Here is an 18,130-nt window from a genome sequence, read left to right as displayed (position 1 = left end):
AAACCTGCCTTCAGGGGAAACTAGTTTATCAGAACCTAAACTATTTAAAATTTACCAAGGCCTAACCTAACAGGAAAAAGGGAAACACCCAACTTCAGGCCCCTCTAGCTTTCCCGTGTTACCTAAAGGGAGGTGAACCTGAGAAACATTTATGATGATAACAGTCCAGGGGGATAGGCTCATTAAAAGACTAAAACTTCATCATAGAATTATGGAATGATTGCCACTATCTCAATCAGACTCCTATGTGATAACAAACGACTTTAGCTTAAATAATTGCAAAGCTCAGACCCTGTTTAAGAAACCATTTCTAGCAAAACCAAGCAAAACAGTGAAGACAAAAACTAGGACACCAGAGGAAATTTTATTCTTTGATACTTTCAGCTATAATGAACAGCAAACATAGCCTAACCCTTAGCCAGATAAAAAGAAAGTCTCACATTAAAGGCCTATTAATCTCAGTTTATTTAATCCAATACATTTTTATCTGATTTTCAACAAGAACAATGGCAACAACAACAACAATAACAAAATTACAAAGCATGCAAAAAAGCAACAAAATGAATCGACAAAAGCCCTCATAGATATATCAGAGACTGAAAATATAAAAAAGAAAATCTACGATTAATTTTTAAGGGCTCTGATGGAGAAACTGTACAATATACGTTAATAGATAAGTAATAGAACAAGAGAAATGAAAATTCTAAGAGTCAAAAGTAAATGCTAGAAATTAAAGCACTGTACAGAAATGAATAATGCTTTTGACAGACTGTAGATGAGAAGTAGCCAAAAAAAGAATCAGTGAACTTAAACATATGATGACAGAAATGCTGAACTGAAATGCAAAGAGAAAAGGAATGAAAAAGACTGTAACACGATATTTAACTTTAAAACATCAAATACAAAAAAAAGTCTTGAAAGACGCCAATAGAAACAAAACAATAACAAAATACCTTATATACAGAGCAATAGCATAAAAGAAATATCATATTTTTATTTAAAAACAATTTGTAAAAGAAGAATTTTGAGTGATATATTCAAAGTGTTGAAAGGAAACAACCACCCACCTAAAATGATTTGCCTAAATTATTCTTCAAAAATTAAGGTAAAACAAAACTTTTTTGACACACAAAAGCTGAGGGGCTTTGTTACCAGTAGAAAATAAAAATGTTTAAAAAGATCTTGGGCTGGGGATGTGGCTCAAGCGGTAACACGCTCAGCTGGCATGTGCGGGGTGCTGGGTTCTTCAGCACCACATAAAAATAAAATAAAGATGTTGTGTCCACCGAAAACTGAAAAATAAATATTAAAAAATTCTTTCTCTCACTTCTCTATTAAAAAAAAAGATCTTTAGAGAAAATGAAAATCTTATGTATCAGAAGTTTGAATATTCATAAAGAAGAGTGTTAGAACATGGCTAAATGAAAATAAAAGTAAATTGTATATTTTTGTTATACTTAATTGACTTAAAAGGCAAGGTAATTCAAAACAATAGAAATGATATGTTCATTATAGCTTATACATAGGCACAATTAATGACAGCAGAGTTACAAGGGACAGAATGAATGAATGGGGAATACTCAGTTTTATAGCACCAGTACTACATGTGAAAGAATGTGGTATTATTTCAAAGTGGACCTAGATTAGTTAAAAATGTATATTGCAAACTCTAAAGCTACTACCAAAAATGTTTAAGTGTAAATGATATAAGAAAGGAGAAAATTTAATAATATAAAATGTTCAATTAAAACCAGAGAAGGAAGAAAAAGAATAGAAGACAAAAGAAAAAGAGCCACAAATATAAAACTGATACCAATACTGTAGACATTTAACCAACTATATCAATAATCACTATAAATGTGGAAGATCTAATTACGCCAAGTAAAAGAGATTGTCAAAGTGGTTAAAAGAAAAAGGACCAACTATTTGTTGTTTGTAAGAAACTAACTTTAAAGACAGAGACATATTTAAAAGATAGTGATAGACCATATTAGAAATATTTGTAATTAGCTACAAAGCTATATATTAATTTCAGACAAACCAGATCAGAAATAAAGAGGAACCTTCCATTATTAAGTGGACATTTCTAAAAATACATAACATACCTTACTATGTATGCATATATTAGAATATTAAAATATGTAACACAAAAACTGATGTTGCCACAAAGGAAAATAGATGAATCAAGTATTATAGTTGAAAATTTCTATACCTTACTAGCAATAATGGATGTATTTCGTAGGCAGAAAATCAGTAGGGATATAGTTGAACTGACCAGCTTCAAAAGGATTTAATAAACATTTATGGAATACTTCACGTAACAACAGTTGAAAACACATGTTTCTCAAGTTCATATAAACCATTTACCAAATAGATCACATTCTAAGCCATACAAAGAGTATAAACAACGCAACATATGCTCTCAGTCCTCAATAAGATCGAACTAGAAATCAGTAAGAAAAATATAACTGTAGAATTCCAGAGTGGAGATTAAATAGCACATTTCTAAATATGGTCAAGGAAGAAATCTCAAGAGAAATTTAATCATAATTATAAATAAATTAAGGGCTGAGGCTGTGGCTCAGCGGTAGTGCTTGGAATGTATGAGGCACTGGGTTTGATCCTCAGCACCACATATAAGTAAATAAAAAAAAATAAAGGTCCATTGACAACTAAAAAATATTTTAAAAAGAAATAAATTAAAATGAAAATATAATTTAAAACTTGTAGAATACAGTAAGTGTAGTACATAAAGGGAAATTGATGTCAGCAAATGGATATACTAGAAAAGGAGAAGATCTAAAACAAATATTAAGCTTCTATCTTAGAAAGTTAGAAAAGGAAACAAATTTAATCCGAAGTTTGCAGAAGAAATCATAAAAATCAGAGCAGAAATCAATGAAATTATAAGTAGGAAACAATATAAAAAATCAACAAAACCCAAAGCTAGTTCTTTGAAAAAAATCAATAAAATTGATGAAAGTTGTTTTAGCCAATTTTGGTTGTTGCTGTTGTTGCTGTTACCAAAGACCCGACAAAAACAACTTAAAGGAGGAAAAGTTTATTTTGGCTCATAATTTTAGAGCTTCAGTCCACAGCTGGCTGACTCTGTAGCTCTGGGCCCCAGGTAAGGCAGAAGCCATGGCAAAAGGGTGTGGCAGAAAGAAGAAGCTCAAGAAAAGGCAATAAGAAAGCAGAAAGAGCTCCTCTCCCCAGGGACAAAAGCTAAAGGGCAAAGGTATGCCTTCCACATCCTATCTGCCTACAGTTACCACCCAGTTAATCCATATCAGTGAATTAATCCACTGACTAGGTAATAATCTAATCACTTCACCTCTTAAATTTCTTGCAGTCTCAAGCATGAGTTTTGGAGGTTACCTCATATCTAAACCACATCAAACCTCTATCCAGAGTTGAAGAAAACAAAAGTAGAGTCACAAATTATTAAATTATGACAATCAGATATGAAAGAGAGGACTTAACTACTGATACCATGTTCACTAAAGGGAAATAATGAACCACTAAAATCCACAAAAATGATAACTTAGATGAAATTCTTTGAAAGCTAAAACATATCAGAACTTGAGCAAGGAGAAATAGATACCCAAATAGGCCAATAACTATTAAAGAAATTGAATCAATTACAGTCTTCTAAAACAGCACTGTGTTTCACATTTAAAGAAGAAAATATGCTAATTCCTTACACATTCTTCCAGAAAATAGAAGCAGAGAGAGCATTTCTTAACTCATTCTTTGAAGCCAACAGTAATCCAATACCAAATACATTGCAGGAAAGGAAAAGTACAGATTAATGTCTCTCATAAAACATAGATTTAAAAAGTTTCAGCAAAGTGTTGGCAAATTGAATGTACTTAATATGTGTAAGAAGAATAATACATAATGACCAAGTAGAATTTATCCCAGGTATACAGATCTGATTTAACAAATAAAAACAAATTAAAATTATCCATCCTCTCAGGCTAAAGAAAAAAATATATAGTCATATCAATAAATGATAAAAAAACATTTGATAAAACCCTAAATCCATTCATAATAAAAACTTTCTGCAACTAGGAAAAGAGGAGAATTGACTCAACATGAAACAAAAAATTATGAAAAGTTTATAGCTAACATTTTACTTCACTGTGAGAAATTTAATGTTTTCCTCCTAAGATCAGGAACAAGGCAAGGCTATTTCCTTTATCTCACTTCACCTCCTTAAAATCATACTGGAAGCATTAATGCATGAAGAAAAGAAATGGAAATAAAATATATACAGATTCATAAGGAAGAAAATAAATTTTGTTTGTGAATGGCATAATTTTCTATATGGGAAAATACCAAAGTATCAATGAAAATCTCCTTGAATTAGTAGGCAGTTACAGCAAGATTGTAGATTACAAGGTTAGAACACAAAAGTCAATTGCTTTCTTATATGCCAACTATGAATAATTGGAATTTAAAATTTTAAAGACAACACCATTTAAATTGAGAACAAAGAAAACTTGAAATATTTATGCATAAATTAACAAAATATGTATAATATTTATGAGGAAGCCTATAAATCTGTGATGAAAGAAATGAAAGTTCTAAATAACTACAGCTATTTAATATTCATGGATAGAAAAACTCAATATTGTTGAGTCAGCTTTTCCCAACATGTTCTGTAGATTTAACACAGTCCCAATAAAATATCCAGTAAGTTGTTTTATGTATATTGGAAAACTGATTGAGATGCTTATCAGGAAAGGCAAAAGATCCAGCAAAACTATAATGATATTTGAAAAGAATGAAATCAGAGAAATGACACTTGAGTTTATGATTTACTATAAAGCTAAATTATTCAAGACAGTATGGTATCAATAAAGTAACAGAAAAATAGATGAATGGAACAGAATATAGAACCCAAAAATAGATCCACAAATAGTAAACCCCAAAATAGTATATTGATCTTTGACCAAGAAATACAGGTAGTTCAGTGGAGAAATGATAGCTTTTCAACAAATGGTGCTGGAATAACTGTATATCCTACTAGAATGGCTAAAATCCAATATACTAACACCAAGAAATGTTGGCAAGGATATGTAACAACATGTACTCTCATTCATTGCTGAAGGGAAAATAAAATGTTGCAGTTACTTTGAAAGATATTTCAATATAGTTCCTTATGAAATTAAATATTGTCCTAGTATATGATCCATCAATTGCATTTTATATTAAAACAAAGACCTACACACAGCATTCATAGCGGTTTTACTTATAATTGCCAAGACCTGGAAGCAACCAAGATGTTTACTCAATAGGGGAATGGACATCTTGGATACATCCACACAAGGAATATTATTCAGTGATAAAGAGAAATGAGCTACCAAGCCAAGAATAGACAAGAAGACACCCTAACTGCACATTAGTATTTGAAAGAAACAGGGCTGAAAAGACAGTCTGATTATAATCATATGATATTTAGCAAAAGGCAACAATATAGATGTAGATATTTAAAACATCTCTGGTTAAGAGGGATTTGAGGCAGGAGATATGAAGGATGAGTAGGCAGAAAACAGGGAATTTTAGTATAGTAAAACTATTCTTATGTTACTTTAATGTTAAACATTTCATTAATTATAACATATGTACCACATTAATGCAAGATAGCAATAATAAGGAAAACTGGGAGGAGGCACAGAGGGGGTAGGTAGGAACTCTCTGTACTTTCTCTGTATCTTTGCTTTTTATTATGGTAAAAATCACATAACATAAATTTACGCTATTATCTGCTCATTTTCATAAACCCATAAAACTACTATAAAAATTATGCCTAACAAATAAAAGATAATTCATTTATCTTTGTGTCTTAAAATGTTATACTAGAGTTACTCTTAGGGTATGATTGAACCTTAATTTTGTGTAATCAGCAACTAGCACAGGGCTGGTGGCATCATTGGAACTCAATAAAGGTATAGTGAATAAGTGAATATGATTTTTTTTGTAAAATGTAATGTGTCATAAAAATAAATGGAGCCATAAATACACATTACTAAGTAAAAGAAGCCAAGATGAAAAGGCTACCTTCTATATCACTCCAACTATATGACCTTCTGGAAGAGACAAAAGCTTGAATACAGGAAAAAGATCAGAAGTTGCCAGCAGTTTTAACAGAGGGAGAGATGAACAGGTGGGACACAGAAGATATACAGGTCAGTGAAATTATTCTATATGATACTATAATGATAGGTAACATGTCCTTTTACATTTGTCAAAACCATAGAATGAACAACACCAAGAAATGAACTCTAATATAAACTATGGACTTTAGGTGATAAAGATGTGTCAATGAAGTTTCATTGATTATAACAAATAAAATAATATGATACTGGATATTGATAGCAGGGAAGGCTGCCTTGGGGGTCAAGAGTATATGAGAACTTTACCTGTCCCTCACATTTATCATGGACTTAAATCTCCTCTAAAATTTAAAGTATATGTGTGTAACCCTAACAAGACTACATTTGTACAATTTAATACAAGGTCATGCCATGAAACAGATATTTTGAAAGTTCTATGTGCCTAGCCTTGTGGTGAACTGAGTTGCATTAATAAAGCAAATACTGTCTCAAACTATGATACTTTACCTTTCATTATTGACTTCCTCTAATAAGATTTAGCTATGGTGTTGAAAAGAGTTAAATATAAAGTAGTATAAATTAGCTCTCTGTATCAGTAGGTTCCATATCCATGGATTTGACCAACTGAGGATTAAATATATTCAGAAAAGATGTCTGTACTAAATATATACACACTCTTATCTTGCCATTATTCCCTAAAGAATGCAGTATTTCAACTATTTATACACCATTTGTATTGAATTAGTCATCAAAAGTAATATAGAGATGATTTAAATTATATGGGAAAGACAAGTATCATTTGATCTCAGTCATGTGTGGAATCAAGTTTATCTCATAACAGTTGAGAGTAGAATGGTGGTTACCATAGTATGGGGAGACTAGGTGGCAGGGAGGAATTGGGAGAGGTCAATCAATGCGTATAATAAATTACAGTTAGATGGGAGTGAGAAGTTCAGGTATCTTATTACACAGTAAGGTGACCAAATAACAATATCATTCTGTACATTTTTAAAAAAAAAATTTAGTTGTGGTTGGACACAATACCTTTACTTTGTTTATTTTTATGTGGTGCTGAGGATCAAACCCAGTGCCTTGCACATGCTAGGTGAATGCTCTACCTCTGAGCCACAACCCCAGCCTATCATTCTGTACATTTTAAAAAGCTACAAGAAAGGATTTTTGTAAGTTTCCACCATAAAGAAATGGTGTTCGAGGCGATATGTTTAGCGGATTTAAACATTGTACAATGTAATATGTATTGAAATATCATGTTACTCCATTAATGTGTATACTTTTTATATTTTATATATGAATTGAAACAAATTAAATGCAAAATAAAGTATATGGTAAATTGGTTTAGGTTATGTGCAAATAACTATACCATTACTATTTTCTAAAAAGGACTGATTATCTGTGGATTTTTGTATCTGCAGGATGTCTTGGGGGATATCCCTACTGGGTACTTGAGGACAACTGTACTACTTTATCAGGGAAGTTACAAACTACTTTCTAGTTTCTTCTACTAGCAGCAGTACTTTTAATTATTTACAAAGATGTTGACCACCACAGTCCACACTCTTCAGTATCTGCCCATTATCACCATTCAGAAACTGTGGATATACCTTTACTTACAATGGGACTATGTTCCAATAAACCCATCATAAGCTGAGAGTTTTGTAAGTGGAAAACTCATTGAATACACCACCCATATGGAACATGCTAGCGTAGTGACACAGAATACTACAGAGTTATCACTTGTTTCCCCTTAGATGGTTTAGCTACTTGGAGCTGTAGCTCTATACTGCTGCCCTGCATAGCAAGAGAATGCCATACCATTTATCACTAGTCTGGGAAAAGATCAATATTAAAAATTCAAAGTAGTTTCTATTGAATGTGCATCACTTTTGCACCATTGTAAAATAAAAAAATCATAAGTTGAATCATTGTAAGTTGGGGACCATTTGTATGTATTAGTAAGAAACAATCTGTTCTGCTATACTCTGCTAGTCTATGTTTATTGCTGCTCCCTGCACTCCTAAAGATAAAAATCTAAAAGAACCATGGAACGGAATGATAAAATAGTATTCAGATAAGGAACACAGATGCAATGAAATATTAGTGAAATCATGATTAATGGGATTGTTCAGAACTGGGGATTGTAGCTAATTGAATTTTTTATTTACCTGAAATTTAAATAGAAAATCCTATTGGTTTCTTAATTGAGGTAAATAATTCTAAAATGTCTAAGTCCAACTTGAATTTATTGTAAATGACTCCTTAAACTAAATTAAGTCCTCCTTTGATGTCTAAGTATCAAGCAGCATCTCTGGGTCATTATTCTGAATTATACAAAATCATCATCTAGGAGTGATGACTGAGAAGATGAAGTGTAGCAGGTATGTTTTAAGAAACCTTTTAATTAAACAAAATCTCAGTTTTATGTCTCTTATTGTTTTTTTTATTTCACTATTAAATACTTATTAGTCAAGGACCACCATCAAGTCCATATTCTGACAAAATCATATTTATTGACTCATTGTGCTAAGGGAGGACACTCCAGAAACTATGGATAGAGCAATCCTAGATTGAAAAAAGGAAAAAATAATCTTTTGTAACAATTATGTTTTAACTGAAAGGTCCTGAGGAGGGCCTAGGGAAGTAGTGGCAAATTCTGGATTGGTTGGACTTTCTGAAGTAGAATTTGAGGAAAGTGGAATTAACTAGGGAGTGGATTCTGTCGTGAGGTAGGAAGTCTTCGCCAATGGGTATTCCCAGTAATAAATGTAAATAGCAAAGCTGGTCCGGGCCTCAGTGGAAGGAAAGCAGTAATCACTCAAGGAACGAGGGGTTCCTTATGGCATTTTACAACTGCTACATGACCCAGGGAGAAACTGTTTTCTGTTAACTTTGTAGCTGGCTTTATCTGTCTGTCCTCCCAGCCTGATTAATGGTGGGGCTGCTTATTCTCATTCTATACTGGTTTTTACTCTTTAGTCCTAGGCAGGGACATTCTGGACAATTGAGGATTCTTGCTAACTGTGTTTTGATGAATTCAATCTAGCCTCACAGGAATTGTAAACTGTTCAAGGGTGGCATTTTCTTAGTATCTAAACCTCAGTTTATTTATTTTCCAAATAAAGATAATGCTATTTATTTCTGATTGTTACTTTGAAAATCCAAAATGATTTAGGATGCAAAATGCCTTTATAATCTGTTGTGTATTTTAAAATAAGAAATAAAATTATTATTATTATTGTTGTTGTTATTATTTACTATCTATAGGTTCTTGTCTAGAGAAACTTATAATCCAAGACAAAATAGTTGAAGCTGGGCATCTAGAGTCCAGTTATTAAATTGACAAATTTAAGTATCTAAACCTTTTAAGATAAATAGTCTTAGGTATGTTTTAAGTATTTTTGAATATTCTATGCATAGATCAAGCCTAAAACCCACTGTGGAACCATGGATATTAGCACCTACTCCTCCAAAAAATGTTTTTTCAAATAACCAGCAATTAAGTCTGACCCTAGGTAAAATCATGCTGCTTATGAAGTTTATCTTTTCTATGGAAGTCTCTTCAAGAGTTACAAAATCTGCATTAACAAATAGATGTGATAAGCTTTGAGATTTATTTAAATCCAAGTCAAAATTATTACTCAGGTTTCCTTCTTCCAATGAATAACCTGAGGATGGGAAAAATGAAGACTATTTTTTGGAGCTCAACTCTGGAAGACCAAGGGTATGTGGAATGCTTCAAGGCACTGAAAAAGCATGTGCAGTTGCCAAAAAAGGGCCTATCATTTTACCTTAGGCTGCATTGGACTCCATTTATTTCCTTTACACAGCCATGAGTGGTAGAAGGGTTAGGTCAATTATAGACCATATATACAACTGTAATCCCATAAGATTACTTACCTAGTGACATAATGGCCATCTTTGATTGTGTAAGTACACTTTAGGATATGTCTGCACAACAATAAAATAGCCTACCAGTGCATTTCTTAGAACTTGTTCCCTTCATTAAGTTACACATGACTGTACTTTGGGGACAAACTACTTATTCACAGCTCCATATTTTTTAAAAAAGGGAATATTAATAGGTTATTTTTGGTCTTTTCAATATACCCATCTTATTTCAAGAATAAAATCTTTTCAATCCTATATCACATATCCTCTTTTTAGAGTATTTTACTCATTGAAGGAGAATATGTTAAGGTAATTGATAGAACAGAAGACTACAAAGTAGTAAAAACAAGAGTAAAGAAACCAAAACTAAAAACAAAGCCTATATTCAATCTGCAGCCTTTCAGGAATTGAATATAAATGAAATTATTTGCATTTTGAGAAGCTTTTCTGAAAAAAAACTTAAGATAAATTGAATTTTTTCAGGTCACGAATTATAAAATATTTTATAAAATGATATACAGTATTGCCTAAGGAAGAAAACATTAGGTATTGACAGGGCAATTTGTAAAGATAGATTTATAATTGAAAATTACTCTCCATTGGGACAAAACAATTGTCTTAAAATTCATGCAGGTTCTTTCAACAATCAGATGCAATTCACAACCCTGCAGGCAATCTTGAAGACTATTATGTCTTGTTTAATAGGATTGGTTCAATTTTTCTGGCATTTTTTTATTGGCACTGTGGAAGACATACCACACTAGCAAATTCTTATTTTTTAATCCTTAAGCTTTAAGATTTAATTAAAAGGAAGTTGTATAGAGGTGTGGAACTGGAGTGGCCTCTCTAGAATGTTCACCCCCAAAGGCTACTTCTTTCCATGAACTATCTGTTGCCACTCTGCAAGCAGTTCCTATTCATTAAACAGAGGTATAGAAATCAGAAAATCCTCTGATGATGGCTGCCACTGGATCTCCTCTGCACAATTATTTGACTTCTCTGAATAGACATGGCGAAGTTTGCAGAGAGGTTTGTTGGAATGCCTTTAAAACTATAGAAAAAAAATTGCAAAATTGCAGCTTCTGCAATGATGCACACACAAAAATAATTTCCTTACAATCTCTACAAATTATATCTTCTTGATTCAGTGAAAGGGTTCTGATGCAGTTGCCTGGGACAGGCTGGCAGTTGTGAATAGATGCTACATTTGAGCTCAGATTTTCTTGGGACTTAATCTCTTAGCAACATCAGAGACATGGGAGGCTTTTGCCAATCTTTGCTTAAAGGGAGATAAAGGGGAATGTGTATGCCCAGTGCAGGGTCTAAGTGCTTTGGCAATGAGCTGCAAATCAGGAGCTGTTAGAGACCTCAGTGGTCAAAATGACCCAGAGAGCAAACAAATGAGAACTCTAAAATGCTGGCCAGAATTTCATCTCATATGCTAGTCAAGCTTCAGGGAATCTGCTAAATACAGAGGTGATACTTTTTGAAATCTGAGTGACATTATATCAAGCCCTCGGTGTGTATCCAAATCTTTCCCCTGAGTGATTTAAAAAAATCCTCCATTCCTTTGGGGCAATACTAAGAGATTAAAAGTTGCAACACATACTTGTAGGATCAAGCTGCTGCCTAGGAAATTGAGAACCTAGGCCGAGGGGCTAGTCTTCCTGCCAGATTCTACGCCTCTAGGACAGCTTCTCCATAAGTCAACTGCCTGAGAGCTATTTATTTATATCCCCACTTTTAATCTACTTGGCAATGTACTTTTAAAAATTTTATTAACATATACTAGTTTTACATAATATTGGAATTCAGTATATTTTATACATGTGTACATTGTGCACTGATCAAATCCAACCACCATCCCCCCACATGCACTTCTCAATGCCTAGTAATCACTACCCACTTTTTAAAGCAATAGACTTTTGACACGTGTGCACAACATAAGAGCTATAATTCAATTAAAATAATAATTGAATAAAACATCCCTTCTAGAGTTTGAACGTTAGTGCCTCCATTCATATGTTAGAACCTAATACTCAATATGATAGGATTAGGAGGTGAGGCCTCTGAAAATTGGTTAAGCCCTGAAGGGCCCAACTTCATGAATGTGATAGTGCTCTTATAATAAAATAGGCTGAAGTGAACTCCTTTGTTCTTTCTGCTTATGAGGACACAAAGAAGTCACCATCTATGAGGAACAGGGTCCCACAAGACAATAAATCTTCTGTATCTTTGATCCTTGACTTTCCAATCTCCAGAAATGTGAGCAACAAATTTTACTATTTATAAATTATCCAGTCTACAGTATTTTTTTATAATAACCTGGAGTGACAGAGAAAATTCTGAAGGAGAGCCATGCTTTCAAAATTAAATTTTGTTTACAGAAATGTCTTCGAGAGGAATCCCCCAATTAAAATCCACAGTGTTTTACCTTCAGAGTTATTTCCTTTGGAGACAATGTGTAAGAATTGTCTGTGAAAGAATATATGTCTTCTCTTGGTTCTAGTAATAGTATGATTAGCAATTTTTTTATTATAAACTGCCTGATTTGTTCCAATCTGTCAGGCTGTATAAAAATCTTGTATGCTTTGTTACAAGGACATTAGCTTTGAAGGCTAGAAGACAGGGTCTAGTAGTTAACTTCTAGGTTAGCATAAATGGCCATAGCCTGAAGGAATGCTGGAACCCACTCAAGCTCCCAAATAAATCACAGATCTCACAATTAATATTACAAAATGGCCAACTATATGTTTTTGTTGGCCAGAAATTTCTGCCTCTTTATTTCTCCTAAAGTGTCTGTAGTTAGTAATTTGGTTGTGTGAAATTTTCAAAATAAATTTTCTATAACTCTCCTCCACTGTAAATATAATATGGTCTTTTTTTTAAACCACAGGTGGGTGTTGGGAAAGGTGGAAGAGGGGATGTAACAAAAATCAAGTAAACAATAGCATTTTGCAAGTCCTGAAAGGTTGACTTCTATAGCACTTACTAGCCTGTTGACTCATTTGGCACCTGGTACATTGGCTTCTTCTCGACTTAATTACTTCATGTTTATATGTTTTGACACCAACCAATTCTTTTTAAATATTTTTTTTAGTTGTAGATGGACATAATACCCTTATTTTATTTGTTTATTTTTATGTGGTGTCAGGGATTGAACACAGTGCCTCATGCATGCTAGGCAAGTGCTGTACCACCAAGACACAACCCCAGCCCTGTCTTCCAACCAATTCTAATCATTTGTTGCTAGAGAGCAACACAAGCAGTGTCTCACTTCATCTTTTATAAAATTGTATAACCATTTTAGAATATATTTAGGTATGTTCTTAAAAAAATAATACTGGAGGAGAAAAAGGAAGGAGACAAACTAAGGAAACTGGAATTGTAAAAAAAGATTTTAATTAACAATAATGTATCAATTTTAGTTAATTAGTTATAACAAATGTAGCATAGCAATTTAGGATGTTAACAATTGGAGAAATTAAGTATTAGGTATATATGAACGCTCCATAATATCTTCACAAGTTTTTTGTAAGTTAGAAATTACTATAAAAATCAAGGTTTCTTCTCGAAGAATTTGAAGGTTCCCAACACATGAAAATGATAAATGTTTGAGGAAATGGAAATGTTAATTACCTCATTTGATCACTGTACAATGTGTAGATGCATTAAATTATCATACTGTACTTCATAAATATGTACAAGTATTACTTGTGGACTAATAACAAGAATAACTCACTAAAAGCCAAAACAATGAATGTTGTGGATCAAAATAATTTAAAAACACATTTGTTATAGTTTGCACTAAAAAATAAAGTTTATTTTTGGAAGATAGCTAAAATTAATTAAAAAGTTAAACACTATATAATTTATCCCTTTTATGTCTTTATATTTAGACAAGAAAATGGAAATAGATATGCATAGAAAGATATGTATATGGATGTTCATAGCAACTTTATTTGAAATAGAAACAAACTGGACATAACGCAAATGTCCATCAACAGGTGAATGGATTACTAAACTGTTACATATCCACATAACAATACTCATCAATTAAAAAAAAAGGAATGAACTATTGATACATATAGTAGGGTAAATAAATCTTGAACTAATTGGGTTAAATTATCTGTACAAAAACAAGATATCTTCTATATGATTCTGTTTAAAAAAGGTAGAACACTAGAAAATTCAGACCATTTATCATGACAGGAAGCCTTGTGGAAGAATTTCAAAGTGGCACCAGGAAATGTGGGTATGATATCTTCACAATGATAATAATTCACAAGTGTACACATGTATCAATTACTCTGTATAGATTGTACACTTTAAATTTGTGTTGTTCATTTTATGTCAATTAAGCCCAATAAAACTGTTTTTTTGTTTTTTAAAAGCCCACTTAGTCATATGCAAGGAAAGAGAAATAATTACTTTAGATTCATATAATTACTACCCTTGATGGCAAAACATAGCTCTGAGTTTTGGTAGTAGAAATTCTGCTACTAATTAACCGTGTACCCTTTGGGGGACCAGTTTCTTTCTCAGAAAAAAGTGAAGCATGGCCCTTAAGGTCATTTATAGGTAGATATATTTATAATAATCCTAAGCATGTACCTTCTAAAATTATTTAATAGAAATTCAGTAGCATTAATTTCAAATACATTTTAACTTGAAATTGCCTAATAAAGTCATACTAATTAGGAAACAATGTTCATACTGGAATTATCCTAAAGAAATATTTATAATATATCAATTTTTTGAAAATCTATTCTATCCTAGAGAATTAGAATTTTTTAAAAAGCAGATTTATTAAGATAAAGTTCATATAATATACAATTTACCTATTGAAAGTATACAACCCAATTAATTTTGAGAATAATCACAGATATGTGCAAACATAACATGATCAATTTTATAACATTTTCATCACCTCAAGAATAAAAGAAAGAAAGGAAGGAAGGAAGGAAGGAAGGAAGGAAGGAAGGAAGTATGTAAGTTATTCAGTCCCTTACTGCAAAGTAGGTTTTTTTTTTTTTTTTTTTTTTTTTTTTTTTTTTTGCGAGGGGGGCAGGGGTGGTTAAAAATGTTCTGGAACTATATAGTGGTAGTGGTTGCACAATATTTTGAATGCACTGAATTCCAATGAATTGTATACTTTATAATGATGTATTTTACATTAAGTTGTATTTTATGACACATACATATAAATGTACCCATACAATTTAGCTATTATCCTCCTATCACTCTATCCCTCCTCACCAGCCCTAAATAACCAGTGATCTACTTTCTGTCATGGATTTGCCTATTCTGAACATTTTACATGAATCATGTTAATATGTTTATTTTTCACTGGATAATTTTACTGAGAAAAATATTTTCAATGTTATCCATATTCTAGGGAATATTAGTCCCTCAATTTTTTTTCATGGCAAATAATAATTCTTGGTATGAATACACTACATTTTATTTATCCATTCATTAGGTGGTAGACATTTACATTGTTTCCACCTTTTGTGTATTATGAATCAAGCAACTATTAACATTCATGGATACATTTTTGTGAGGATGTATGTTTTGATTATTCTTGGTTACATATCTAGGAGATATATTGCTGTATCAAATGGCAATTATATGCTTATCTATTTGAGGACTTATGAGACTGTTTTCCAAAGTGGTTGCACTGTTTTGCATTTTAACTGATTTCCAATTTCTTTGCATCCTCACCAATGTTTGCTATAAAGTGATTTTTTTAATTAAAGCCATACTAGTAAATATGAAGTGATACCATAAGGTATTTATTTGCATTTCCATGTTGACTAATGACACTGAACATTTTTTCATGTATTTTTTTTTATAGAAATATCTCCTATAGTCAATATTTGGTATAGGCTCTTGGAATTCATGGACCATAAAATTGCGTGGTAAATGATTATCATGGGAGTAATTATAAATTATATTTAATTATAGTAAATATTACAAAGTATACTTGTTTCATTTACACTGCTATATATTCAGTAAGAAATCTTCAGGAGTCCTTATTAACATGTACTGAAATACTAGATTAATTTCTAGCACATGATTATTGATGGGGGTTGAGAGGAGGTAGCCCAATCCCTATCAGAAAGGGGAACCTACTCTACAAATCGTTATTAGTGAAATCAATAGGAAACATCACAGATTGAATGAGTGAAGAAAAGTGTCCTATCTCTGTTTTGAAAAAAATAAGAAGATACTAATTAGAATGAAAAAAAATTGCATTGAATCCATACCTTTACACAAGGAAGGTAACTGGGTAACAGGAGAGTGAGCAAGGTCTAGAGAGGTGCTAACCTGAAGGATCAGTAACTTTCAGGATGAGCAGTGGATGCTGGGAAAAATAAACTCTATTCAAAAAGAGTCAACACTGATTTTGGCAGATTATCAGTGTGCTACTGCCATCACAGCTTTACACTTGTGACATATGAAGATTGTTCCCAAGGGAGTAAATGAACTTTTGCCCAGTGGACTGAGAAGTCACCTGCACAGTTTGGACCTTTGCTATGACTGGATGGAGTAACAGTAGTCTTAGCTTTGGAAACTCAAAGGAATTTGCTTAGGTACTTTGAGAGGGTCATTATATTCTTATGGCATATTCTTCGAACCTAAAAAAAAAAACACGTTTGTTAGCAGCTTACAAATTCATTTCTTTAGGTAGTTACCCTTGGTTTGTCTACCAGATCCGCTTTAGAGAATGGAGTGATTTGAATTTGCAACTAAAATCCTAGGCAGAATCCTTTTTAGGATATTTTATTTTTTAACTGCAAAGACAGCAAAGAAAAACAAACAATTAAGGTTCTGTACCTTATTTCTCCTTCTCTAATATGGCCTGCCAGTTCTTCAATAAACTTCTCCCCTTTCATCCAGTAGATCATTGGCCCAGATTCTCCACTGAATCCAAAGAATGCTTTGCAAGGGATATTCAGAGGCTTACCTGAGAATGAGGAATAAAATGAGAAAATTGACTACTGGTTATCATTAGAGGCCAAGGATGAGCCCTTTAATATCTGAAGGAAAACTCAGAGATGACATATTTTCCAACTGTTCTTCTAATCATCTTACCATTGTACAGGCAAAAAAAAATATTAAAATATTATGAGGACTTCTGGGAAATTTAAATGTTCAAGCTATTATATAAACAAAAATAAAGAATAGTACTCATTTTTAACTTTATTTTTATGATTTCCTTCCCAGGAACTAACATGAAAGAATCAAATGGAAATAATCCCTTATTTTTTTTTGAGAGAATTAAGTACTGCTTAGTTGGACTTGCCTTTGAAGGTAACATTAATCAAAAGTATGAGTTAATCCTTAACTAATAAGAAGACATATCAGAAGAGACTATCCCCACTATTATTAAGATTGCACTGAGAATTTTTTTTTACTCTGATCATTATCTTTTTAAAGAAACACCAATATAAAAAACAGTGATTGTTAAGTTTTGATATCAACTTGAATGGACTAAGGAATACATAGATTGCTGGTAAAACATCATTTCTGGATATGTATGTGAGACATATCCAGAAAAGATTAGCATTGAAGGTGGTGAACTGAGTGGGCACCATCTACTCTGTTGGGGTCCTGGGTAGAATTAAAAGTCAGAGGAAAGGAAAATTCCCTCTCTTTCTCTCTCTATTGGAATTGGAGCAACTGTCTTCTCCTGTCTTTCAGCATCAGAAGTCCAAGTTCTCTGGATTTGGACTTAAGTACTAGCACCATCAGCTTCCTATAGTTCCTGGGCCTTCAGCTTTGGAAACTGAAGTTGTATCCTCCCCTTATTATGAGGCTGAAGCATGGTACTTCCTGGCTCTCAAGCCTGCAATAGCCTATTATAGGACTCTTTAGCTTCCATAGTCACATGATGTAATTTATCTAAAAAATCCTTTATCATTTATCTATCTATCTATTCTATCTACTTATCTATCTCTCTAATGATGATCTTATAATTTCTTCCTCTCTGGAGAACTCTGAGTAATACACAAACCAAAGGAAATTTTTGGAATTACAAATGTATCTATAAAAGTACATATGCATATACTTTATCATAATTATTTTTTTCATCACCC

The 18,130-nt window shown here is 32.5% G+C and overlaps 1 protein-coding gene across 1 annotated transcript in view; it reads right to left on the bottom strand.

Moving 5' to 3' along the window:
- The window catches only part of IL1RAPL2 (interleukin 1 receptor accessory protein like 2), a gene marked incomplete at both ends in the record, with an annotated part of 1,059,270 nt that overhangs the window by 31,326 nt on the left and 1,009,814 nt on the right, over positions 1-18,130 (bottom strand). Inside the window, one exon of the mRNA XM_081278297.1 lies at positions 16,869-16,998. Coding sequence (XP_081134423.1) covers positions 16,869-16,998 — 130 coding nt within the window. The remainder of the gene's footprint in view (positions 1-16,868; positions 16,999-18,130) is intronic.

Source organism: Spermophilus citellus (genome assembly GCF_964194105.1).
Source record: "Spermophilus citellus genome assembly, chromosome: X".
NCBI classification, from domain to species: Eukaryota; Metazoa; Chordata; class Mammalia; order Rodentia; family Sciuridae; genus Spermophilus; species Spermophilus citellus.
The sequence above is the reverse complement of the archived record's forward strand: the minus strand, read 5'-3'. Positions and strand labels throughout refer to the sequence as shown.